The sequence below is a fragment of the Micropterus dolomieu genome, linkage group LG19 (assembly GCF_021292245.1).
Source record: "Micropterus dolomieu isolate WLL.071019.BEF.003 ecotype Adirondacks linkage group LG19, ASM2129224v1, whole genome shotgun sequence".
NCBI lineage: Eukaryota > Metazoa > Chordata > Actinopteri > Centrarchiformes > Centrarchidae > Micropterus > Micropterus dolomieu.
Window position 1 is genome coordinate 34525224 of NC_060168.1, and position 26725 is coordinate 34551948.

Sequence of the window (26725 nt, forward strand, 5' to 3'; positions counted from 1 at the left end):
GAGAGGACGCAGGTTTAAGTCGCCCCCTGCTGGCTGTTGGAGAGGACGCAGGTTTAAGTCGCCCCCTGCTGGCTGTTGGAGAGGACGCAGGTTTAAGTCGCCCCCTGCTGGCTGTTGGAGAGGGCGCAGGTTTAAGTCGCCCCCTGCTGGCTGTTAGAGAGGACGCAGGTTTAAGGCGCCCCCTGCTGGCTGCTAGAGAGGACGCAGGTTTAAGGCGCCCCCTGCTGGCTGCTAGAGAGGACGCAGGTTTAAGGCGCCCCCTGCTGGCTGCTGGAGAGGACGACAGTAAACGCACCAGTGTCAAACCAGATGTCATACTGCGCTGGTTCTGATCATTTTGACTGGCTACGTTTTTAACAAGCCAGAAGACGAGTTCTGTGTCTTTTCCTGCGACTTCATAAAGCATAATGCTGATGGAGAAAGTCAGCAGAGCAGACACATACAGGGGGAGAGAGAAACAGGAAGAGGCTGGTGTGTTTGCAGCAGAGGTGAAGGTTTGTGTGAGTAAAAACTAAAATATGGTGGAGAATTTGAAAACATACCCGCTAACGCACACACAAGTAAATTTGTTACGGATCATTACAAATAAAAGCACAAAGTAGTCACAAAGATGCAGTGATAAACATTTTATCGAGTCGTGAGTTGAGTAGAGATTTCCACCCACATTCTTGTCTAAATCGCTGCAAACTGAATATCTTATTTAGACAAACAAGAGGAAGAAGAAACTGTGTTTTCTACAATGTAAAGGAGGCCCGCAGCGGCCGTCAGGTCGGTGCAGCGATGAATGTGCAGGTCTGAGGAGCGTCCGTTGGGCCTCTCTGATCACCGGCAGCTTAAACAAACAGTCGTCCATCTGTCCGGAGTCGCTGTTCGAGCAGCAGCTGAAGTTATGTAACGGAGGGAAAGTTACAGCGTCAGTCATGTGGACACTAATGAGAGAGAGAAGCTGGCAGGTCAGAGTCAGACTTCCATCAGCAGCTTTCATAACGGCCTCACTGCTCCAGTTTAACACCCGGACCTGAACCAGGATCGATACTCGGGCCGCACCAACGATTATTTTAGTTACCAAATAATCTTTTCTTTGTGTGTGTGTGTGTGTGTGTATATATATGTATGTATGTGTGTGTGTGTGTGTGTGTGTGTGTGTATGTGTGTGTATATATATATATATATATATATATATATATCGCAAATCCTAACACATCATCAAAACTGTGTTTTTTCAGCTCTGAAAGCCAGCCTTGTTCTAGCTGAGATGAAACTGGTTCTGGACGCTCCTTAGAAACTCTTTGACCTTAGAGGAAAATGTTCACTAGTGGTCGACCGATATTTGGAGAGCAGGAGGGCAGATATGTAATGCCAGAAAGAAAAGTCATGTGTAATCCATTATTCCTGCGGAGTCCAATCTAATATCCATGTTCTCTCAGCAGCAACGAGTTGTTTTATTAATTATTAATGAAACAGAAACTTACTTTGGGTTCAGAGCGTGGCTGGTGTTTAATGGTGAGCGAGGTTCAGTTTGTCATTCAGCTGCATTATTCTTTACAGCAGTGGTCGGGCCAGAACCGGCCCGCCACCAATGATATCCGGCCAGATTGCTTTGATAGCAGAAAAATAAAAATAAATAAATTGACAGCGGCTGGTGATGAAATAGATCTCAGTCATGACAGATACAGTTACTCACACAATCACTTCCTCTTAAGTGATTGTGCCTCCAAAATAAATGCTTAATGGCAAGTTTATTGAGAGCTTTTACTTTGAAGAGTTCTAAACGACATTCAAAAGAGTCTCCTGCTTGCTTGACACACCTCTGAAGAAATTATTTGGAAAAAGTGTTTCCATCTCTCATTTAGCGCATTTACTCTTTTTCGACAAAGGCAAAAACCAGCTCATGTGAGCGTAAAAACTGTTTTTGCGAAATAAAAGATTTGTTTTCGAATTTTGCCATTTCCATCAACCTTTCTAACGCGACGCTTCAAAATGCGCATTAAAAAACGTTGATGGAAACTTTTCTTGCGTGAGTTTTATCGCTGCACTACTGCAGAGTGTTCACACACAACGTGATAATGCTAATAAACACTAAAAACTAGTTTATGTCAGCTGGATGAAACCAAAGTAAACATTTTGCTGTGTTTAGTTGCAAGAAACAGATCAAACCGATCTGAAATAACTACAATATGATGCTGATATGTTAGACAGATGAATTGATGGTTTGTCAGCAGGACAACAACTTTTAAAATATTTGTTTTCTGAATGGAGGTCGGGTCGGGTTCAGCCGTACGTGTTGCTGATCAGCTCGGCAACACGGACTGGAGCGAGAGTTTCAGAGCGGTGAGTTATTAATCTGTATCCATAAAGTTTTAACTGAGCTCTGTCTCTACATCACAGGAACAACTTTCTGTCCACTGACTGCCTGGAGGGTAGCTAGTGTTTGGAAGGGAGAGGAGAGCTGTGTGCTGCAGCGTGTCGGAGTCGCCGCTTGGCGAGCGATATATGAGGCACGTTTAGCTTTCATCCCTGTGACGTCACAGGGATGAAAGCTAAACACGTTCAGAGCAGAGTTTTCTGTGGGAGATGGGAACTCCCTTTGGGCTTTTTCACTTTGCAAACCTGTTACATGCACATAAAGGGATATAACTCAATAAAGGAGAGGGGAAAAGCCAAAAAGCAGAATCCCACCTCTCTAAAGCTGATAGGCTATTAAGACACAACGTCATGCAACTTTCTTTCTGGAAATGTTGCCGCCTGACAGTAATTTGCACCTCTTCGTGTCTTTGCTTTGACTTTGCTGCGCCCAACGCGCTCACCTCGCGTGTGGTCTGAATGCACGGTCATGGAGTAAGTTGGTCATGGTAACTTTGACACTGGAGATTTCTATCCATCGATCTTTGTCTGACCTTTAACCAAGTAGCTGCAAAGTTTAACCACAGAGGTGGCAGGTCATACATTTTTTAAAGTTTGAGAACATTTTGTTTTTTATTATTGACAGGAAAGTAAAGGATGTAAGCGCTTTGTCCACAGCTGGTTTGAGCTGCCGGACTCTTCTCATATCTGTTCTGTGTTTGTTGATGCAGCCAATGAAACGTTTCCTTCTTCTTTTTCTTCTCTTCCTGTCGTTATCAGAAGAAAAGCAAAGGCAAGAAGGGAGAGAAGAACCAGAACGACAACAGCTGCCGAGATGAAGGAGGTGAGTGTGTGTCAGATTGTGGGTTTCCTCTGACTGATCTCGGTCTCTCACTTCCTGTTTCTACATCTAAATGTCATGAGAATCTGACAAACAAGCTGTCACTCTGGGCATTTTAGCATTTGTTTTCATATTTTCAAACACCAGTGGTTCTCACTCGGGGGTGGAGGGAAGTGTTGCTTGCTGATCAACAAGACAAAACTGTTTATTATTCAATTATTTTTTCAGCCTTTTCTCTGAGTTTTTATTAATAGTGAGATAGTTTTACCTCTTCAGGACGTAGAAAAACCTGCAATAAATAATTATTTTGTCAGATTCTCGGAAGACTAGAGAGGTGCTATATAAGTACAGCCCATTTACCATTTGTCACTCATGGACTTAGTTAGAAGTTAGGGATGCACCAAAATGAAAATTCTTGGCCGAAGCTGAAACCAAATATAATGAAAAAATTTGTAGAACACTGAACAAGTACATTCACATTTTTAGTCAAAATGAGCTTTTTCCTCAGTGTTTCCCACAGGATGTGCAGAGACTATGGTGGGGGGGTCCGGGTCTCTAACCTGCCTGTCAGCTCGCTCTGTGCCGCTTCACTTACCGTAAAGGCTGGAATACGTGTGCACTCCAAATGTAGGCGCGGCTAGCTTAATCTCCTTCTCACTGACAGAAACACTCAGAGCAGTTCTTTTCTAAGAAGTCAGCCACAGATGGAGCAGATGTGCTGGGAGACAGTTCAGCAGAACAGCGTCTGCAAACGGCTCGGACTCTTTAAAATGCTTCCACACTGCCGACACCCCGCAGGAAGTGTTCGGAAAAATTGAATCGGTCTTTTGACTTATTAGGCCAAACACCAAAAGTGCTTTGTTTGCTATTTTGGGCTGATTAATTTCAGTAGCTGAACATTCGGTGCATCCCTAGATGAAATGTTGAACTTGTTAGCAAACACTTGCTTATTTCCACATCCAGCCGTTTGATTTTCTCTCCCTGTTAGCTCCGTGTTTGGTCTCCACCAGCTCCTGAAGGAAAAATCTGACCCTTTAGCTTCTAAATGCTCCGCTTTGCTCACCAGCTCGTCTCTAACTGTGTCTGTCTGCTGCTAAACAGTAGGGGTTTGCATCTTCCCTCAGCGATTCGATACCTCGAGGGGTGGGAATCTCCAGGAGCCTTGTTACGATTATGAGACGAATGGGATAAACATGTATTTTTCTCACTGGTATTGGTAATGTGTGTGGAGTTTGCATGTTCTCCCCGTGTCTGCGTGGGTTCTGTCCGGGTGCTTCCTCCCACCGTCCAGAGACCTGCGGCCTAGGTTAATTGGTGACCCTAAAATGTCTTTAGGTGTGAGTGTGAGTGGTTGTTTGTCTTTGTGTGGCCCTGCGATGGACTGGCGACCTGTCCAGGGTGTACCCCGCCTTCCGCCCAACGTCAGCTGGGATTGGCTCCAGCCCCCCCGCGACCCTGTACGATGGATGGTGTTGGTAATGACATGCGGCTGTTTAAATTTACTTCCTATAAAGAGGAAGAGGATGAAGGTCACCGAGCGCTGACGAGATCTGTGGTGAAGAGGTTGGTATCAGAACTGAGATTAAATAAGAATTGGATTCCATAAGTAGAATCTGAATTGTTAAGACGATACCCAACCCCAGGGTGGTGGCTTTTTATAGCTTTGTCTCTGAGAACAGCTCCTGCGGCCGAGGACTTCCTCTTTTGTCTCTCAACTAGAGCTGCACGATTTGGAGAAAAAGGCATATTGTGATTCTTGCGGCCAACATTGTGATTATGATGGAACAAATGGTCCTCTGAGTCTGCTCGCTTAGTTATCAAGGAATGTGCAAAATCCTGACATTTTGAAATGTGTGTTTCTCAACTTGAACAAAGTGAAACAATATTTAGAACAATAACTAGTAAACCAGATGTAAAACAGAACAAGGGGAGCAGATGTTGGCGCGCCGGCTCAGTGTCCGTCTGTCTGATGCAGAGTCTCCATCCACAACCTGGAGGAGGACCTGGACACCAGTGTGTTCAATAAAGTATAACAATAAGATATCAAATACTGCATTTCATATAATAGTGTACTTTTTTACCACTTGTTTTAAAACCAGTTATAACTAGGGATGGGTATCGCTACTCAGTACCTTTACGGTATCGACCGAAACAGCCCGGTATCGAGTAGAATCGAAACGTCTCCAGACAAACGAGTACTTCATTCAATACCTAGGCCTACTTCTTGTAACCAGATTGGGGCGAAAAATGACAATTTGTGTCGTTTTGCTTGCAGCCAAACACACCGAAAGAAAGAGAAGAGCACGCCTTTTATTTCCTGATGTGCCTGCACCGTAAACTGGATAAAAACGGCTGCACGCGCTCAGTCCACGCTGATTTTTAACAGCCGCTCACCTTCGGCTGCGTCTCAGGAGTGTTCCTCACTGTTGCCAGTTTCTCACCACAAGCTCGGCTTTCCGTTGGTTTCATCTCCTGTTATCATTTAACACCTCTGTACATTTTTATTTGTTCGCATCACTTGTCGCCGATCGATCGCTGCGTTTCTTCACATCAGTTAAATCAGCTGATTTTCCTGACGGAGCCTGCGGCTGCAGCTGCGGCTGCTTCAGGTGCAGCTGGTTTGATCGGCTGGAGGTGGAGCCTCTCTCTACTCTGTTGGAGTCTTTAGTGTAGTTTAGTGACTTCTTTTAACAGAAAATCCTTTTCCGTCTTTTACTTTCAACACACGTATTAAAAAAATGGCTTAAATTAGTTTCCCACAACTTATTTGGTCACTGAACTGTTTCACTCCTCCTCAAATATAAAATATCTCCCAAGCTGCAGTCTTTCCCCTTATAGGCTAATACCAGCAGTGAGGACGACCTAATTAGGATGAGGAGCGATCTGGAATACTTTTTATGTAGCGGTTATTTGAAACCAGAAAAAATAAAATGGATCACTTTGCTCGTATCGAATGAAGTACTCTATCGGTATCACTTTAAGGGGACTGGGTTTCTCATTGCACGTAGGCTTATCTGTTTTTAGAGGAACATGCGAGCGCCCGGTGTGGGCGGACAGAGACGCAGCGCCACGCACTCTCAACTCTCAACTACTCGTTGTGATAGGTTCACGCAGCCGGTTTCTCAAAGTTGGGAACACACCCACATTTATCCTCCGATATCGGATCGCAGCCGGCTCACCTGTCTCGCCGTGTGCTGCAGCGGGACATTAGCTGGATGTTGAAATCTTCGGCTCGATGATGTTGCTGATATTATTTGCAGTATTTCCAGAAATCATCGCTCAACCGGCGGATTTTTCCTTTTATTGGTCTGGAAACTTTTCACTCTTGATAATCTATAATTTATTGATAATTTAGTTTGGAATAACTAGCTTTTAATAATACTGACATTGTTATAAACGGCTAATAAAACACAGTAACCCAGCAGCTGATCCAGGTGCTGTGCACGGTTTGGCCTGTCGTAGCAGGTAAGGCAACACCTGTGCTTTTTAACTGATAACATCAACCGTCACTCCTTCAGGCGGCACGTCAAGATCATAAAATGCAGGTAGAGGTGAGCGCAAGCAGCAGATGTCAATATAATAACAATAATAACTTTATTTGTATGGCACTATGGTGCTGTACAGAAAGACAAACGTGATCCATACTTAAAAATATAAATCAATTAAAAATCAACATTAAATAATACAATAACAGCAAGAATATAAGCTTTAGAAAACCAATAAAAGTGAAACTTAAGAAGAGATTTTAAGAGGCCACTGAGTTTCCACAGCTGAGAGGTCCGGGCAATACATACACAATCCACTTCCTGTCTACACATACATAATGGTCAGTTCATAAAAGCAAACTTTTGTTTGCGTTTCACATCGTTCGTACATTTCAGCTGTAAGATTCTGAGTGGCTCGTCAACATGGTTCCTACATCCCTGAAACGCTGTTTACACAACGTTGTTTACAAGAGTACAAAGTTCTTCATAGAGAGCCGCTTACTTTTGTACCAAATTAATGCTTTTAACTTTAAAATGTGCAAAACTTTCTTCTTTCCCCCTGAGAGGGGTCTCTTAAAATCCTGCGGGAAACACTGAGATTACATAAAAACCGCCCTTATTAAAACATACTTCGATCAAAGAGTCTTCCCTGATTTAATTTGAAGTATAATACGGGAATGACTTTTTTAATTTGTTTTACCCGTCTTCATGTTTTAACTGCTTGAAATGGTTTTTAAATCAATTACTTTATAACTTGTAATTGATTCTTCCAAAACACTTTGTGAAGTTGGTTTTAAAAGTGCTCCATAAATAAAGATTATTATTATTATTATTATATAAGCACACACTCATTCTGACAAAGACATGTGGCGGCTCTGCAGCCTGCAAACGAGTAAAAACATCAGGAGCCAAAACAAAATGATAAAAAGCTGCTGAAATGGAAATGATGATTAAAGTTGATGACGATGATTATGATTATTATTATTTGCTCCAACTTCAGACGTTTACGGGCTGCAGGAGTTTGAGCTTACAGATCTGTGCTGGAGAGAAAAGGGGTGATTACAGGTGAGCTGACGGACTGAACCATCTGCTGTGACTCACCGTGCGCTCGTTTCCGCCCGTTTATGAGCAGTGTAGAGTTTCATTCACTCATTTCAGACAGGATGGTGCGACCGCGCTGTCGTCATCCTTCTGTGAATCACTGTCGCTTTGGCAGGAGGACTCTGGAAAACAGCTGGTTAGAAGTCATTTCCCCCTGCGGTGGTTTACTGTGGCTCCACGGGCACGGCGGGCTGTTCTCCTGCTGTTTATGATAAATGAAGGAATTTGGTGCAGTGATGCACACTAGAGCTGCATCCACGCCGCTAAGTCTTGGTTTTAACACTCAGACCTTCTGCTACGTTTCCACCGGACGTCCAGAAAGAAACGGTGAAGTTTGAAAACGCCGCTGACCCCGTTCTGAGTGATGACAGCATCCTGCTTAATTCCATTGCAGATCAAAAGAGTCCAGTTTCCTACATTTTAAAATGAAACAAACTAACAACAACATGATGAACGCATTTAGATAATTACATTGTAGAAGAAGAGCCTTTAGCCTGGACCCCCTCCCGGGTTCCGCTCTGGACCTGCCGGATCAGACTCTCGGCTACGGTTCCCCCTGCTGCGGCACGCATCTCTTTTAGCTCTGCCTCGCTCTTCACCTGCTCAATATCCGATCCCCTGCAATAAAAATTCTTCTTTCATCGAACTCCTCCCTTTCTCAGTCCTGCACTTGGATCTGCCAGCCGCCATAACAAAGTTTAAAACAAAGATTTGGTAATAATCGCTCGTAATTACTATCAAAGCATCGAAGCCAGCCCCAGTGTTTTTATTAAAATATTCAGTACTGTGTAAATAAGACTTGTACACTTGTACTCTGCACGTCTCGAGATTTGCTTTGCGGCGACCCCCAGCCTGTTTCCCGCCGCCACAGCCACTCTGTCCTCCCGTGTTCCTCGCAGTAACAGTTCCACCTCGTGCAGAGAAGTCTCTGCTGTGGTTCTTCACCATCGCTGCTCTGCGTTCGTCTCCAGTAGAACTTTCTTCTTTAGCTGCAGAGTAGACAATCTGCTTCCTGTTTACAACGACGCGCACGTGCTCAGTGTAGGTGATGTGCGTTTTCAGTTGTTTTAATGTAAACTGAGATCATTTCTGTTTCGCAGCTAAACGCTGGTGTGGACAGAAACTGTTCTTGTTGTTTAAAGGAGCGTAGTAGAGAGGAGGTAGCCTCAGCGTATCTGTGGATCTCATTTTGCCGCCTAGCGAGCTGAACACTGCAGCTTTATGGTCTGAGCGAGCCGGCCGCCGGGTGCTCTGAGCTGCTTCCGTCAAAAATAGACTGGCAGTGAATATTGAACTTCAGCTAAACAAATGGCACTAACCTGCGCTGTAGTAACTTCCCTGTTAACTAACCTATTTTACATCTTGTTTATTTTGATATTTCGATATGTTTATGTACTCAATACAACCTTTATCGTCCCACCAGGGGAAATTTGATTTGCAATAAAACAAACATACGTGAGACATGAACAAAGACGAGAAGGGCCGTCAATGGTAGCAGCAGCAACGCTGTCGGATGCTTCTGAGCAGCAGCTCCAGCTCGCTGCCGATTCAGGCCGTTAACTGCCGTGGGTGAAAAGGAAAATTTTATCTTGAGGAATCTTCGCCCAGAGGAGAGAAGAACAATTTCCTCCAACAGAGGGTGGTCAGAGCTGGCTGTGATAGGCCCAGCCTTACGCCTACCTTGTCTGTTCTAGATGGTCTGCCAAGGAAAGTTTTTCACTGCCAGTTATTTTGCTGGCTACCTCGACGATGTCAGACAGTTTATTTTTGCTTTGCACTGTAAGATTGTCGTACCAGGCTATGCAACAAAAAGTTCAAATTGATTCAATAAAAGATTATATTACATAACAATTCTAAAACACTAAAGGTATTAATGTGGACTGCAACACTAATGCCACAGTAAACACTTGTGACGTAATGTCTTATGTCTCTGCGTTGGCTAAACAGTTTGAAGCTTCGCATGTTGATCACATGAGAAAGCTTCACGCCTGGTTCTCAGTCATCAGGATCACAAGTGTCCTCTAATAAATTCTGCATGACTTAATAAACCCACAAAGCCTCCACTTTATGTGAAGATGTTTTCCATGCACTCATTTCAAATATTAGTTTATTACTCAACACCAGCTCTGATTTATTATTTATTACATCTTGTTTTTCACTTTTAATTCAGACCCGGTCTCCTCCCCCGTACGACTCTGAAGGATCGCAAAGCTTCGATGTTTGTGTCTCACCTGTCGAACGGCAACAGAAAAAAACTGAAGCTGCTCTTTGTTTAAAAATGAATCCATCTTCAGACAGGCTCCGACCTGTTTCCACCTTAATTTGTACTTGGATTAATAAAAAAATGCAGGAGCTACAGCCTCAGAAAGCCACACTGATGTTACAAACATCACGTATCATTCTTTTGACGCTCGTCGTTCAGTTCTAGATGTTTTCTGCCAAGTAGAAATTGTTTTATAATGTCCTCAAAAAATGTAATGATCAGGTTGTTGCAGGGTTAAGAATGACCCTCGTTAGGTTTACGATGCTTTTGGGAGTGCAGCCTGCAGACATGAGGTCCAAACTGAAGACGTCATTGAATCTGAATGAGCGTGCGTCTGCATGTCGATGATGTAATGACAGGAAGAAATGTAATTAGTTAGATCTGTGTGTGTTTACATGTCATATTAACCCCTCAACTCCTGAAGAGACAGAGGACATGAAATAGATGCACAGACAGTTTTAATCAACCTGCCAACAAGGTTTGAATCCTAAAACTTATATTCATATTATTTATTTATTCATTGTTCTTTGTATAACGAACGACTTCAGCGCAACAATTTCTTTTAAGATGGATAATGTTGTTGAATGTTAGAGCGCCTTCATTTTAATCTTAAGTTGTTGTTTTTATTTAACCACGTGGACCCTGGCGCCTGTTTCCAGGAAAAACGCCTAAAATAACAGGAATCCGTAAAAAATCCTCAACCATCAGGCGTAGATTCATAACTCTGGTCTCCTTTGAAAGGTCAGAAGCTGAGGAATATAAATCCATCCGTACATTAACATATTTGTTTTACCATTACAGACTACATGGAGATGCAATACAGAAAAAAATTACATTTTCATCCTCGCCTGGTTTAAAAAAACAGCTATATTTTAATGCAATAAACCATCAAAACCATCATAAGGTAGATTATAATGCACCTGAATATCTTCTAGTACACCTGGAACACAACTGTCACTGTCAATCTGATGAAAACAAACTAATATACAACAGTTATCACACAATCTTTCAAACATACACCAGGCGAATGTCCATGTTTTGGCCATATTTACTGTTTATATGTTCACTTTTATTGGGAGTTATCTTCAAAACATTATTTCTCTCCATGCAACCACATTCAACACAACAACACAAATAAGAACAGCGAAAATCGATCCGGTACCGCTTGGTTAAATCTTGTGCAAATACGACAAAATTAAAAAAACACTTTTTGTGTGCACGAGATAAAATGTTATTTCCCGTGTTCTCTTGTCACTGTGACAATGGAAGGTGCACAGAGTACTGAGGAGAAGAAACGCTGAGGTCATGTCAAGTCATGGATTACAGCTTCAGAGAGACTGAACCTTCACTGAACTTCCTCCTTAGTTCCCTGGAAGAAGGCGAGATTCACTCAGGTCGCCACTCTTGGGAATCCGAGAGGACTCGCTGGCTAATTATCTGGATGAACCTGAAGAGCAGAAGAGGATTGGAAATGGAGTCAGGAGCGAGCGCTGGTGCAGAGGGAGATATGTAGCCTGAAAGCCCTGCTGGATGAGGCTCAGGCTGAACACGTCGCCTCTTCACAGAAGGACCTCGAGCGGCTGAAAGCCCAGATGAGAAAGATGAACACGATGACTCAGAGTGATCTCCGGCGGCAGACGTTCACCACCGAGGACAAGTCAGGCCGGAGCAGATGAAAAGAGAGAAAGAGGCTCTTCAAGACGAAGCTCCGTGCTGAAAAGCGGCTACGTGCAGCGGCTGAAAACAATCTCAGAACGATCACTCAATGCTGTGCAGCTTTTACACATTGCAGAGTTTAAGGCAGAGATGCTCACAAGTCTTTGAGCTAGGGTCCAAGTCAAGTCTCAAGTCTCGTGGTTCTTACGAATGTTGTATCACCTGCTGCGTTCAATCCAGGTTGCTTGTAAAACTGCGTAGCTATAAGGGATTCTGTAACTGTAACCTGCTTTTCACTTACAGAGCACAACCATGTAATGTGCAATGCAATTATTGATGGTTTATTAAATACTGTAAGTCATAACACTGCCCAGACTCTCAAACCCAGTGTAACGTTAACTAAATAAAACTGTGACGTTAACATGGTCAACAATAAACCTGTAACCTGTTTTTAACTTACAGAGCACAACCACACAGCCTAATGTACAATGTGTCTACAACTAATGACTTATTATAAGCTCTTAAACTCCTGTAAGTCAACAAACCCTGTTGACTCTCAAACCCAGTGTAACGTTATAACTATATAAAACTAACGTTGCAGAATTAACAATAAACCTGTAACCTGTTTTTAACTTACAGAGCACAACCATGTAATGTGCACTGCAACTAGTCACAGCTTATAAACTACTGTAAGCCAACACGTCCCCCAGACTCTCAAACCCAGTGTAACGTTATAACCAAATTAAACTGTAACTTTACATCAACAATAAACCTGTAACCTGTTTTTCTTACAGAGCACAACCATGTAATGTGCACTGCTACTAGTCACAGCTTATAAACTACTGTAAGCCAACACGTCCCCCAGACTCTCAAACCCAGTGTAACGTTATAACCAAATTAAACTGTAACTTTACATCAACAATAAACCTGTAACCTGTTTGCAGCCGACGGTAATAATTAACGTGACGGCAGCCAGCGGGACGTAAATTATTCCGTTAATCGACCGCCACAAGGTTGGCGAGTAAACGAACGCTCGTTCATCTTTTCATAATGAAAAGTTAACCTCCTGTAGGTCGTAGCTGAAGCAAGCTAACGTTAGATGGCCAGTGCTGAGCTAACCGCAGGTTACTAACTATTTTGCGTTCGGCGCTTCTTTGTTTGGGCCTTGTTGTATAAAGCCAAAGTTTATGATGAACGGCTCAGCAGCTGGTTGTTGTCCTCTCACGTGTTACGTAGGCAGCTTGTAGGTAACGCAGGGAGTGAAGAACGGCACGCTTATCAGACGCTTCCTAAAGTAAACATTGTTCACGAGTCCGAGCCGAGTCTGAAGTCACTGTGTGTGCGACTCAAGTCTGACTCGAGTCCGAGTCTAAAACTCGAGTCCCCATCTCTGGTTTAAGACTCGCTCTGAAGCAGAACCGCTGCAGAAGGATCTTGTGTTTGAGAGGCTGAAGCTGCAATGACAATGCAGAAGAAGCTGAACCGGATGGAGAAAGCTCTCCTGAAACAGAAGGAGGAGGCTGAGGAGATGGTGAGAAGAGGCCAGACTTCCCTTCGAGCCCAGCTGGAAGAACTCTGCCCTACATGCGTGGCCCCCGGGACTCCTCGGACATGGACCCCTAATGATTCCATTTTAAAATACAGTTTATTATTGAAGACCACAAGGAATTAGAAGGAGCCTCTTTTTGAAAGCATTTGTTAAAAATGTTCTGAAAAATAATTTGCAGCAAGAAATGTGAAAGGTGAATTTAAACAATAAGAAAGTTTATAACAAACAAATGTGCATTATAGAGACCGACCGATATGAAATTTTTAAGTCCCATACTGATTTCGATATTTGAGGATTTTAAAATCCAATAGCCGATATATATCGGCCGATATTCTTTTCCCCTATAAACAAGATTATCCCTAACATTTGTTATGTTGAGACCTCACCACGATACCATGACATAATGCAGTTTAAACATAAACTTGTACTGTTTCAACTAAATATATAAACGTTTCGATAATAAGAAACTACAGAAAACATTTTTCAAATATCTGATTTTTATATATATATACTACTACTACTACTAATGAACATTAAATAGTGTAAGTATTGTGTGAGCCAGCGAAACAAACTATAGAAAATACCAATATAGTGCTACTACTGAAAATAATATACCAAATATCATCTCTCATGTCATTGCGATCATAATAATGATTAACGGGGTTCTCCTACACAGGCCAATAATTATAGATAGATATCTATCTATCGGTCAGCTGGTGTCTTGTTCTGTGGTGCAGCAGTGTTGTTAACGGAGGAGCTGCAGAGCGCCCTCTGGTGGGCAAACTATGAAACACTCATGACCTGAGGGAAGGATCCGACTCTGTTTCTCTTTTCATTAATTGTCATATCTCGGCTGTTATAAACGCTGAGGCAGGTAGCTTATATCAGCCAATAATAGCTGCAAAACGATAAATGGGTCGGGTTTTAGTGCATTATACAAAAAGGTAACTTAACTTACTGCATTATATCTTAATATTTCACCTTTTGTGTTTCCCTTAATGTAAATAAAGACATGTCCACCATAGGTTGGTGCAGAAAAATGGCCGAAAGGGGTTTAATGCTTAAGGGCTTATGGGGGATCCACAGAGCCCCCACTCATGTTCTGTATTTTAGCATAATTTTTTTGTTTTAGCAATATTTCTTCAGAATAGTCTTAAAATATCTTCTCGTTCTTGTTTTGTCACACCCCTAACCTCAGCCCTTATGTCCCCACCGCTTCAACACGATGATGATGGATATGAAGTTTATTAAAGGGGCACTTCACCGTTTTGGTTTTACATTTTTTTTTTTTTTTTTACAAGTTTTGGTAAATTTTAAAAAGGTTCATCAAAAGTGACTCCACGTTTTTCTTTCCGCAGTTTGAGTGACTTCCCACCATGCTGTGTGTCTGTTTGCAGGTAAACGGGCGTCAGGTGAGCAGGACGTCTGTCTGGAGAAGCAGCTGGAGCGGTTTGAGTGGCAGCTGAGGACTTTAAAGGAAGTGCTCTCTGCCAACGGGAACCCCGAGAGGGCGGAGCTACTGAAAGACCACGCCGATGAAGACGTGTGCGCCCTGGTCCTGGGCATCCTCGATAAGGTGAGCAGGTCATGTAGGGCTGATGAAACTTCAGCGATCACTCCTGATCGCAGCGGCCCTTGGCCTCACGGGTGAGATGGTTGACCACAGCCTTGTATCCACCTGTGACACCTTGTGTTTTCTACGTGAGCCCGCAGGACACTCCACCTTTGTACCTGATGGCCTCTTCTGTCTGTGTGACTGCAGGTGTCAACGCTTCAGTGGTGATGCTCTGAAAAGCGTCGTGCAGTCTGCTTTATGCAACGGTGTCTGATTTTTAGATGGCGGTGTGCGTCAGGTTACTTCATCGATACTTTAGCTTGGCCCCCCTCGGTACATGAGGCACAAGGTAAATGTAACGTTTGCATTTACGTCAGCGCTAGATTTGGATCGTTTGGGGTCCGCTCTGTGGACTGGATGCTGGACCGGGTCTTTCTGCTCAGATGCTGAAGCCGTGGTTCTGTTGTGGTCGGCTGGTTCTGGACTCGCTGTACAGAGCTGCTGTTTCCTGTTAGCTTCTAATGATCCCAGACTTTGGACACTTCCTGTCTTTATCTCTGCCCTTCTTCCTCCCTCGCGGTTTTCTCTCTCTTTCTCCATTTTACAGTCGGCGGCATCAAATCACGTCGTCCACGGCGTCAGTTGTTGTTCGACAGTAACAACAGTTTGTGCAAAACAACGCGCAGTGTATAGTTACATGAATAAAACGAAGCATCGATGCTTCAAATGAGTGGAGTTAAAGTCACTTAGGCTGCAGTCTGAACACAGCCTAAGTGAAACCAGATCTCATTTTCTTTGCTCGGATCAGATTTGTTTTTCACAAGTATTCATCTAGCTGACGCTTTTATCTAAAGCAACTTACAATTGCTATTTAAGTCAGAGGCTACAGAAACGGCGAAAAATCGGGAGTGTTAGCAGGTATGAGCTAACCGGGGCTAACCTCCGTGGCCTCCATGCTTACTACTGTACGACGGCGTGCTGCGTTTGATGTCGCTCCATAAAGAAATCATTTTCCCTGGTTGGTGTGGAGGAACCTCGACCTCAGCCCCATCCAACACCTGTGGGATGAACTGGACCTGGTCTGAGCCAGACCTGATCACCAACATCGGTGTTGGAGCAACTCCCTGCAGCAGACTCGGCCTCCGGTGGAAAGCCTGATCCCAGCAGAGTGGAGGCTGACAAGGCGGCACATTAATGATCAGGGTGTCGCATTTGTGATTTCATTGGCAGCAGGAGTGGAAGTCTGCTTCAGAAGTTATTCATAGACTTGATTTGGCCGAGCGGTCGGCTCAGACGGCAGCTGCGCGGCCGAACGGCCTCTCCGGCGCACGTGACCGCCTGAGTTTGTTGACCATTTTGAACTTGCTGCTCGTGTCCTGGCTGTGACCCCGCTGAGTGTTCAGACACACCTCTGCACTGTCACATACGATCCTTCTGATGAGTGTTTCTGCAGGTCTTTTACACTTCAGATTGTTTAGTAGATGTTCAGCTCTGTTGGGCTGCCAGCAGTCCAGTTCTCCCACAGACTCATTAATGTTTCATCATGATTTCTCTTAAGTCTGCTCTTCTGGTCTCGCCTGTCGATCGTCCAACTGAAAGCGGCCTCCTCTGATGTGATTTTCAGGTGAAAACAGAGACGACTGCTGACTTGAACGTGCTGCACGAGCAGAAAAGTAAAGCTGCTACTGAAGAACATGAGAGAAACCTGGAAGGTAACAAACGACACAGACGAAGAGAATCAGAAAGCTTTTGACTTACCTTTTGTTATAATAGTTATTATGACATCTGGAAGGGTTTAATGATTCATCGTCTTTACATCAAACACACTTTACATGTAGGAGGAATTTGCTTTGGTGATTAGGTGCTACACACTAACATACAGTTGAGATAAACAAATCAATATGTAATGAAGAGATGCAACATAGAACTACGTTTAAAGAAAAAAACAAAACGATGTGGCAGTTATTTACTTAAAAAATTGATACAGCAACATATCGTTTTTCCATGATACTGTATTGATATTCCAGCCCATCATATCTGGTGTTGTAGCTCCAGACCACTTTTTGATGGTCTCGGTCTTGTCGGATATCGACGTAGACCGATATCGTGATGTATCATTTTAGGATTGTCTAACGACACGTCGAGTATCGCAGAATTGTTGTATCGTGATATTATCGTATCGTGAGACATTCTGCGATTCCCATCCCTATTATTTCCATGTGCTGACATATTACAGGGGGAGAGGATTTGTATTTAAATAAATATAAAATTGACAAAATATAAAGAATGATAAGGAAATTTACACGAGTGTTACAATTTAAATAATAGCTTATATTATTGTTAACCTGACACCACACGTCTGGCCGTGAAATTTAATCAGCTGTAACTCACGTTAATGCTGTCAGTTAGCCGAAATGCTAAATTAAACTTTTGGCACTTAAAGGGTCATTTTCTGTATTTTTAAACCTGGGTCCTGTTTCTGAAATGACTCGTAGGTACAGAAAGTTTTGAAGCCGTGCAGTAGATGCTTCAGCCTGCAGCTGAACCGGCTGCAACATACAGTGCCTTGCAAAAGGATTCACCCCCCTTGGCATTTTTCCTGTTTTGTTGCCTCACAACCTGGAATTAGCATCGATTGTTTGGGGGAAACCGGAGCACCTGGAGAAAACCCACGCAGACACGGGGAGAACATGCAAACTCCACACAGAAAGGCCGGGACAACCGGGGTTTGAACCCACCACCGCTAACCACTGCAGCACCGCGCCAAATAGGACAAAATAACTTTGTAGAGCCAGCTTTTGTGGCCACTTACATTTATTCATTTAGCTGATGCTTTTTATCCAAAGCGACTTACGATTGTCATACGTGTCAGAGGTCGCACGCCTCTGGAGCAACGAGGGACTAAGAGTCTTACTCAGGGACACAGTGGTGGATGTGTCACAGTGGGGAGTTGAACCCGGGTCTCTCACACCAAAGGCATGTGTCTTATCCACTGTGCCGTCACCACCCTGGTCGCAGCTCCAGGTCGCTTTGGATAAGTCTCTGAGCTTACCGCATCTTACCACTGGGATTTTTGCCCATTCCTCCTTCCAAACTGCTCCAGCTCCTTCAAGTTGGATGGTTTACACTTGTGAACAATTATCTTTAAGTCTGACCATAACTGTGATGATTTTGGTCACTATAATCGTGATATGAAATTTTCGTACCAACGCCTAACCCGACTTTACGCCTGTTTTGAAATTTTGAATTACGCGGAGAGCCGTACTTCTGACCAGACACACCGATCGCCGGCCGGTAAGAAGCCCTTTTTTATTTTTGCTTTAGCCAACGTGACGGTAAAATGTGGTATCGCTCAATAGACAAATGACGGGAAGTCGGACTGTCACAATGTGACGCTTGAATTGCACACAGGTGGACATCATTTCACTAATTATGGGACTTCTGAAGTTAACTGGTTGCACCAGAGCTTTTTATGGGCTTCATAACAACAAGACACAGAAGCACATGCCAGTTTTCATTTCACTTCACCAACTTAGACTGTTGTGCTCTGATCCATCACGTGAAATTCAGATTAAACAAACATTGAACCAAAGGCTGTAACAGAATAGGTAAAAAGCTGAGGGGGTGAAGACGTTTGAAGGGCACTGTAGTCAAAATGGCGTCCTACAAGTCATTTGAACATCAAAGGGCCCGGGTTTAAAAATACAGAAATGATTGTACATGCCAGCGTCTTTACTTTATTCACTCAGACAAAGGTGGTGATTGATGACTAGTGTCTGATGTAGGAGCTAACCGTGACCTCATCAACGAGCGGCACAAATATATCAGTTCACCATCTCTTACCACCTGCATTTAGTGTCAGTGTTTGTGTGTGGACGTGTGGGAAATGGTTTTTAAAACCACAGTTTCTGTGATTCACATACAAAATGCACAAAACGAGTTGGTATGATGTCACTCGACGTGTAAATAGACTGAATAATAATATTTCTTTATTTCTCCTGCTGGAGTTGTGTGTATAAACAGTGAAACAGTATTTTTTTACAACCTTTGACTGTACTCTCAGTTCCTAGCAGCTTTAAACTTATGCTAAATCAGACTGAGAGCAGAGTTGGTAAAAGGAAATGGGATGAGGAGATGGACCGACGAATGCACAGTCTGCATGGTTACCTCTTTTTTTTTTGGTTGCAGAGCTGCAGAAGAGACACGAGCAGGAGAAAACACAGCTTGCAGAAAAGTTTGAGGCTGCTGAGAACGTCCTGAAGGTAAAAAGATCAGCGGATGTTGGTCGGTCGGTTCATCGCGTCACAGTTTTACGGTGTTGCAGTCCGTACGTCGGTTTTCATGCTTTAACTTTTTACATTTCTGTTGTGAATGAAGGGCAACGTGGAGGAGCTGACAGCAGAGCTGCAGGTTTTCAACGAGCTGAAGAGGAGGGTCGAAGAATCGACGTTTAAGAAGGACCTGCAGAGAAATATTCAGGTGCTTACCACACAACCTGTAAAAGAAGATGACCGTGCCGCTGTGAAGCCGCCCTGGTGCTTTGTGGACTACCGTCCTGAAGCCTTGTCAGTTTCTTCTCCTTCTCAGGCGTGTCCATATATGGACGAGAGGGTGGAGCTAGCTAGCTTGGTCAGCGAGGTGCCCCTATAATTCACGTCGACTGTGATGTCAGCTGGGATGCTACTTTTGGCTGGCGACAAACAGGCTTATGTATTTACGAGAAAAACAGTGTGTTTAGTAGAACTGGACGCTGAACATCACTTGTGGATCATCTGAGGCCCGATCTCGGCGTGCGGTTTCGAGCAGCACACCACAAAGCTTGTTACCGTCTTAAATATATCAAAAATATGATCAATGTTAACTTTTAAGCACACCGAGAGCATCTTACATCACGCCTGGATTACCGCAGCAGCCTTTTCACTACAGATCGACTCCAGACTGTCTGTTCCAGGGTCTCCACTGAAAACTGAGGGGGACAGTTTGCAGTCGGGCCCCGAGGCCCTGGAACAGCCTTTTATAGGAGAGCCTTTCCTGATTTCAGTTGATTTTATATATTTATTTAAAACTGCATTAATATTTCTTATTTAAGTTTCTTCCTGCGTTGTGTCTGTTTTATATCTGTATTTTATTGTCTTTGCACTTTTTGAAAAGTGCTCTTTAAGTAAAGATTATTGTTGTTCTGTGAAATGGTCAAAGCTCTGATTTCAATAGAATCTCTCTTGAATCTGCTCCGGGTCGGCCGTGACACCTCCAAGTAAATTAAAGTTATAAATGACTACAACTTAAAGACCAGACAATTAAAATGGGTTATTTCTGATTTCTAATAAAAGCCAGGAACTGAATTCACTCAGGCTGCGTCCCAAAAGTCTTTTTTGCTCAGGAAGGTCCTGACTGAGCGAAGTGACCCGCCGTGATGAGAGCTGGTCGAGTTCTCTAAAGGCTTCCTCTCAAATCTCCTTTAGCATAGGGCACACCGGACCATCCTTTACCAAAGGAAAGGAGAGAATGCCGTCCCACAATTCCTTGCGGCGGCAACATTTAAAGCGGCGCACGTTCTCAAACTCAAACGATAAAATCCATCGACCACATTTAGCAAAATCCTGCAACACAGACGCACATCATGATACTTTAATAAGTTCTCAGTTCTTAGTTTCCTTCTTTCTCTTGGTTTGTTTTCTTTTGGCTTCGCTGTAATCTGAAGCCGTTTCAGCACCGTTTTACGTTTCGGGTTGTTGAAATAAGCCATAAAGTGTTTTCTACAATAATAAAAAAGAGAAATCGACGGATAAAGGAGGTTGATCAAGTTGGATATTAAGCCTTTTCTCTCTTATGCCAGAACTCTAATAACTGAGACCCCTGCGAGCTGTGTAGTCTTGTAAAATGATCAAAGTGAGGAGAATTTGCAGCGTGTAGCCTCACGTTCTGGATTGCAGCCTTCAGCAATATCAAAACCGTCGCCTTAATAAAGGCCTAGAAAAGAGCAGCGGGATTGTCTGAGCCCCGCCGTCCTTACGGATTCTCCTTCACATCAGGAAAGGTGGTGAGGAAGGCAGATTTTGTTGACTTTTTGGACGCAGCCTAAGTTCTCTGTGCCTCCCACCCTACAGGCCCATGGCAGCCCAGGTGCATTCTGGGAGTCTGAACAGGAGTCTCTGCTGTTTGTAATTGAGATGAAGAGTGAGCGTGTGCGGGAGCAGAGCAGGAAGCTGCAGCAGATGGACGCTCTGGTAGGTCCAGTTTACTCTCGTGTGTTTAACTTTTAACTCTGTCTGCAAAGCAAATATTTCTTTTACACACAGAATAATTCTGCTTCTTCTTGATTCTCAGGTGGAAAAGAATTTGGCTTTGGAGGATCAGATCATCCACACCCTGCAGCAGAACGAGGATCTGAGAGTCCGGATGGACAACTGTCAGGCTCTGATTCAGTACGTACACCAACAAGTCTTCTCCTCTGTAACAGCAGCAGGAATGTGGCGCCACCTGCTGGACAGTTTGCATCTGCTGAGAAACATTATTCACCTTTTTGTTTAAAGGATTAAGGACAGAATATCTCGATAAAGGGTTTAAAATTTTTAGAGGATTTAAAAAGTGAGAAATAATTTTTTTTCTTTTACCAAATTATTATGCAGTCAGTTGCCAGTTTATCAGGTTCTCTGAGCTGAAACCAAGTCTGTCTAATCCAGCAGTGGTGCAGTAAACCTTCCTGACGTGTTCACATGCAACGCAAAGTGAATTTTCTCAACCTGGGAATATTTACCCTTAATCTGGTTTGCTACAAGTTTTATACAACACAAAGTTGTAAAATGAAAATAAAGTCTGTAGTCCCTTCATGCTGCACACACAGAACTTAACAGATAATGAATGTATATTAAAATATAAAAGAAAACATATATACACATATACTCCCAAAATAAACATTTTGCAGCGATTTAATTGCAATATAAGGATCAAAATGATGCCAATTTGTTAAACATATGAATTCATGCTTGGTCAGGTCAGTTTGCATGGTGACAAGTAAACATTTAAAATGTTTGTTTTCTAAAAGTGGATCAATCAGGGCTATGCTAACTTGTTCACAGTACGATTGCTGGAATCAAGTAACAGACACACATTTTCTGAACTCACCAGTAAAGCTGAAACGATTAATCGATTAGTTGTCAACTGTTAAATTAACCTGCAACTATTTTGATTATCGATTAATCGCTTTGAGTCCGTTTTTTAAAGAAAAAACTAGAGCCCGACAGATTTATCGTTTTGCAGATTTTATCGGCCGATATAAGCTACTTGCAGATATAACTGCATCAGCGTTTATGACAGCTGATATATGACCAGAGAAACGGTGGCGGATCCTTCCCTCAGGTCATGAGTGTTGTGTAGTTTGCCCACCAGAGGGCGCTCTGCAGCTCCTCTGTTAACAACACTGCAGCACCACAGAACAAAATGTCAGCTGACCGCTGGAGCTCAGCGTTCACACTCGCTGTTAAATTAGCCACAAAGCCCATACCGTGTTTATCAGTGGAGGGGCGCTAACGTTGCTGAGCGATTAAACTATAATGTTTGACGTATTCTAAATATATCTTATTATAGATAAATATAATATAAATATATTATTGCATGACAAAATATATATATGTAATTATTTGCCTATGTAGGAGAGCCCTGTTTATTATTATTATTATTATTATTATTATAGCAATGACATTAGATATGACATATGGTATTATTCGTAGAAGTAGTTGCAGTAGCAGTATATGGGTAATTTGCTGGCCCCCAAAATACACTATTTACTTTAATATTCATTAGTAGTACAAATCAGATATTTAAGTTTTTATTTGACCTTTTTTTTTTTTTTTTTTTATCAAAACCTTAATATATTTTGTTGTACTTTTGTTTTAAGTACTATTTATCACAATGGAAAAGTTTCTTTTTATACTGCATTATGTATGTCATGGTAGGGATAATCTTTGTTTGTGTCATGCATTTCTTAAAATAAGAGGAAAAAACCATATCGGCCGATATAGAAATATCGAAATCCGTATCGGACCTAAAAATCCCATATCAGTCGGGCTCTAGAAAAAATGTCCAAGTTCTCTGATTCCAGTTTCTCCAATGTGAATATTTTCAGTCTTCCTCTGGCAGTAAACTAAATATTATTGGCTTGTGGACAAAACAAGAAATTTCCGGACGTCACCTTGGGCTTTGGGAAACACTGACAGACATTTTATCACAATTTTCTGGACGTAACAAATCGATTTATCGCTTATATAATTGTTAGTTGCAGCTCTACTCGCCAGATCCCGATGAACAATCTCCTCTGTTCTCCGTTTCCCAGGCAGTTATCAAAGGAGCAGCAGGACCTGAAGGTGGCGCTGGAGAGGCAGGCAGCAGTCAGCCAGAAGCTTTCTCAGGAAAAAGAGCAGCTGATGTTCAAACTGAGACACAGAGACTCGTGTCCGACCATCCTGCTGCCCACCATGGTGCAGGAGCTCGCACCCAGATGATCACACCAGCCTGAACGTGGACCCGGTGTCGCTCGACGTAGATAGAAACCAGACTCTGTGTTTGACTGCGCGGCTGCCCGTAATCGTTCACAAGGTAACATGCAGTCGACCTGGTTTACCGCTCAGTAACAGGGCGACAGCTGCTCGTCCTGACGGAGAGCAAGGAGCAGCATAGCCACAAGTTTCCAAGCTGGATCCGGTCTACATCGATGCAGAACTATCCCTTTTGAACTGCCACTCCACTGCTAAATGTTTGCAGAACTTCAACCTTATTCTGGACCCGCTGCAGTCCCTGAAGTATCACTGCTCTGCTGACTTAAAGCTGCGTCCTGTGTGTCCATACTGCGTCGAGCCTCTGACTGTCCCGCGTTAAAATGAGGCCTCGATGATCTGTTGTGTTTACGTTTAAGTGTGTTCTTTTCAGATGAGGAGGATCCGTTTGCTCACAGATCGCTGTACGTCACAACGGTTCATTGTTTCGGAAAAGCTGCAACTGAGAGGCCGCTCTTCAGTTCAAACTGCACGGTGCAACACAAATAATACAACGGATTTCACCCTTTCTTATAGCTTCCTCCATCTGACCTGGCTCTCTGTCATCTGAGTTCAAGTCGAACTCTACAGTGTTTTATTTACTTCACATTTACGCAGACTTACTTTGCCTCCTTGAACAGATTTTTGTAACTTGCTGGTGTGACGGAGCCTTAGCACCTTACAGCTCTACCTGTTCGCTGAAGTGCCTGATCATGTTGACATAAAGCTGTACCTTCTGATTTTCTGGCTCCCAAGCTAGCATACATGTGACATGAGTTACCTCAAAAAAACCCTGAGCGTTCAGTCTGGATTCTTCACTCTCACGACCTGCTGTCTGATGAGGTTTAAACACAGAAAGGGGGAGGCAAAGCTGCTGGATGGAGGGAGCCACAGGATATGAAGGATGAGACGGCTCACATTTGTGTGACTGGTTTGGCTGAAGTGCAGTCAGACCTGAACCCTCAGCTCCAGTCCTGACCTGAGACAGACTCACCCGGGAGTTTCCATCTGTGAAGAAGACGTTTGACCTCAAAGCAGCGGCAGAAACTCTTTCAGAGAGCGCAGGTGGCCAGAAAATGGATGTAAACCTATCAACACTAAAACTAAACTAAGCCGGACCCCAACACTCCCACAGCAGGTTTAAACTTCATCTACTGTGATATTTTTATCTAGTCCTGTTAAAACCTGATGCCAAATGTTTTCTTTTACTGTGTTTACTCCTTTAGCTTTTACTCGTTTCCTGTTAGCGTGCCTTGCTTTAGGTTTCCTAAACTCACGCACAAACGCCTGATGTGATTGGTTGCTTTTTTTAATGCAGACCTCTGTACGTCGCTACTGTCTGGGAGGGGGGGGGAGACGCCACGCAGGAGAAAGGAAACCCACGTTGAGCCCTGGTTATTTTGTTGTTGTTTTTTTGTGTTTTATGAGCCTCAGAATCAAAGTGTTCCTAACAGACAACGGACTGTTTTAGTTTTATTCCGTAAAAAATGACATTTGCTAAATTAATCTTAGTGTTTGAGCACGCTAACATCTCCGCTCAAGGGGTGCCGAGATCAGCTGGTCCAGAGCGAAACCTCATGATAACTCGTGGATCTGGGTTTTCTTTAAATGTGTTCCTAAACAGTTTCTTGCTCCACAGGAGATGAATCCTCAGGGTTTTGTCGCTACAAGCAGGTTTTTATCGCCAAAATCTTTTGTGCGTACCTCTGGAACAAATGAGTCCCTGTGAGCTTAATGCTCAAATGCTAACGTCAAAACTTGCTTTGTCATCATACACGGTGGAAACATGTTACATGCTAACTGTTAGAACATAAACATGGAACAAAAAAAAACTCATCCATACACCTTCGCAAAATACCTGTAGGTGGCACTGGGCATTGGTGGTGTAGTTAACTCTTGGGGGCTAGTTAGCAGGCTACTGTGGCTAACTAGTTATGTGCTAGTTAGCCGGTAACATGCTGGCACTGTTGAGTCGACATAGTGCATAAAGATAGACAGACAAACTAAACAGACATGGACAAACCGTCGTTGCACCATGAAGTCTTGCTGATTACTGGTCATACTCCACCAAAGCTAATGCTCCGCCTTCTGTTCCCTCGAAGGTCAGCACTGCTCGGTTAGTTGCTCTTCAAGTTTTCTTGATCACCTGATTTTTCATTTCTTTACAAGCTGATACTTTAGCACATACCTCTGGATCACACGACAGAGTCCCTGTGAGAAGTCCTGTACTTTGAGATTAATGCTAAAGTCAGAAATCTAACTTGCAGTGTTATCATACACACTGGAAACACGTTCAATGCTAACTGTTAGTATATTAACGTGGCAAAAAAAGATACAGGAATTCACCCTCGCAAAATACCTGTAGGTGTGACTGGGGTTTGGTTAACTCTGGTGGGCTAGCTAGAGCTAACTAGTTATGTGCTGGTTAGCCGGTTAGCACGATCGAGCCAAAATAGCTCACAAAGTTAGCTCGGTCGCTACAAGTTAGCTAAATAAAACTTGACCAGACAAACATACATGGACAAACTGAATTTGTTACATGAACTTGTGTGATAACTCCACCAGAGCAGAGTTGTATAAAACGATATGACGCGACTCAGCTAATGTGCTAGCTTCCGCCATTTTGGACCGATTAGCTCTCTGTTCCGTTGAAGGTCAGCACTGCTCAAACAGTCAGATACTAACTACAGTGCAACAGGTGTGTTTAATATCATAGGTGTTTCCTTTGTCTAAAGTCTAAAGCATATTTTAACTTTTACAACGATCACTGTAAACAACTTGCCTTTAAAAAGCTTGATAAGTGTCCGTTTGCTAAATGTCGTGTTACTTATAAAGATGTGAAAAGTATTTTGCCATGTTGTCATTTCAGTAATTGTTTTTTTTGTTTTGTTAACACGGTGATGGATTTTTTGGGATGTGACCTTTTTTTTGTTTGTCAGTGTTTTGACAACTCTTTCTCCTTATGCACGAGCACTTTGACCAGTATTTTACCAGGAGTTTGTATAAGAGAGAGTTTTCCATGTTGTATAGTTTTTTGAATTTTCTCGGCTTTTTACGTGTAGAAACTTATTTCTTCTTTTTTTTTCTTGGATGGATTTAAGTCCAACAGTTTGTTTTTTCCTTTTGGCTTGACTAAATAAAAAAAGCTGCAACTAAAATTGATCATTATGAGTTTAATGTTTGTATTTTAGCCAGAAATCGGCTTGTTTATAAAGACAGATGCAGCGTGTAAAAGAGGCAACATGTTTCTCTCTCCATCTGGATTCTAGTTAGCTTTCGTCCTTTTCTCTGCAGGCGTACCCCATTTTGCTTTAATGGCGTATGGACACTAAGAAATAAAAATAGGCCATGCTGCAGAAAGCAAGTTTATGTTAATTTCCCAAACAAGCCTGCAGGACCAA

General features: G+C 43.0%; 1 protein-coding gene across 1 annotated transcript in view; it reads left to right on the forward strand.

Annotated features, from left to right (window-relative positions):
- The window catches only part of ccdc69 (coiled-coil domain containing 69), a 53102-nt gene extending 26626 nt beyond the window's left edge, over positions 1-26476 (forward strand). Inside the window, exons 2-9 of the mRNA XM_046030538.1 lie at positions 3124-3187; positions 14636-14814; positions 16418-16505; positions 18982-19055; positions 19171-19272; positions 20901-21020; positions 21121-21218; positions 23126-26476. Coding sequence (XP_045886494.1) covers positions 3124-3187; positions 14636-14814; positions 16418-16505; positions 18982-19055; positions 19171-19272; positions 20901-21020; positions 21121-21218; positions 23126-23294 — 894 coding nt within the window. The 3' untranslated portion in view covers positions 23295-26476. The remainder of the gene's footprint in view (positions 1-3123; positions 3188-14635; positions 14815-16417; positions 16506-18981; positions 19056-19170; positions 19273-20900; positions 21021-21120; positions 21219-23125) is intronic.
- Positions 26477-26725: the final 249 nt, after the last annotated feature.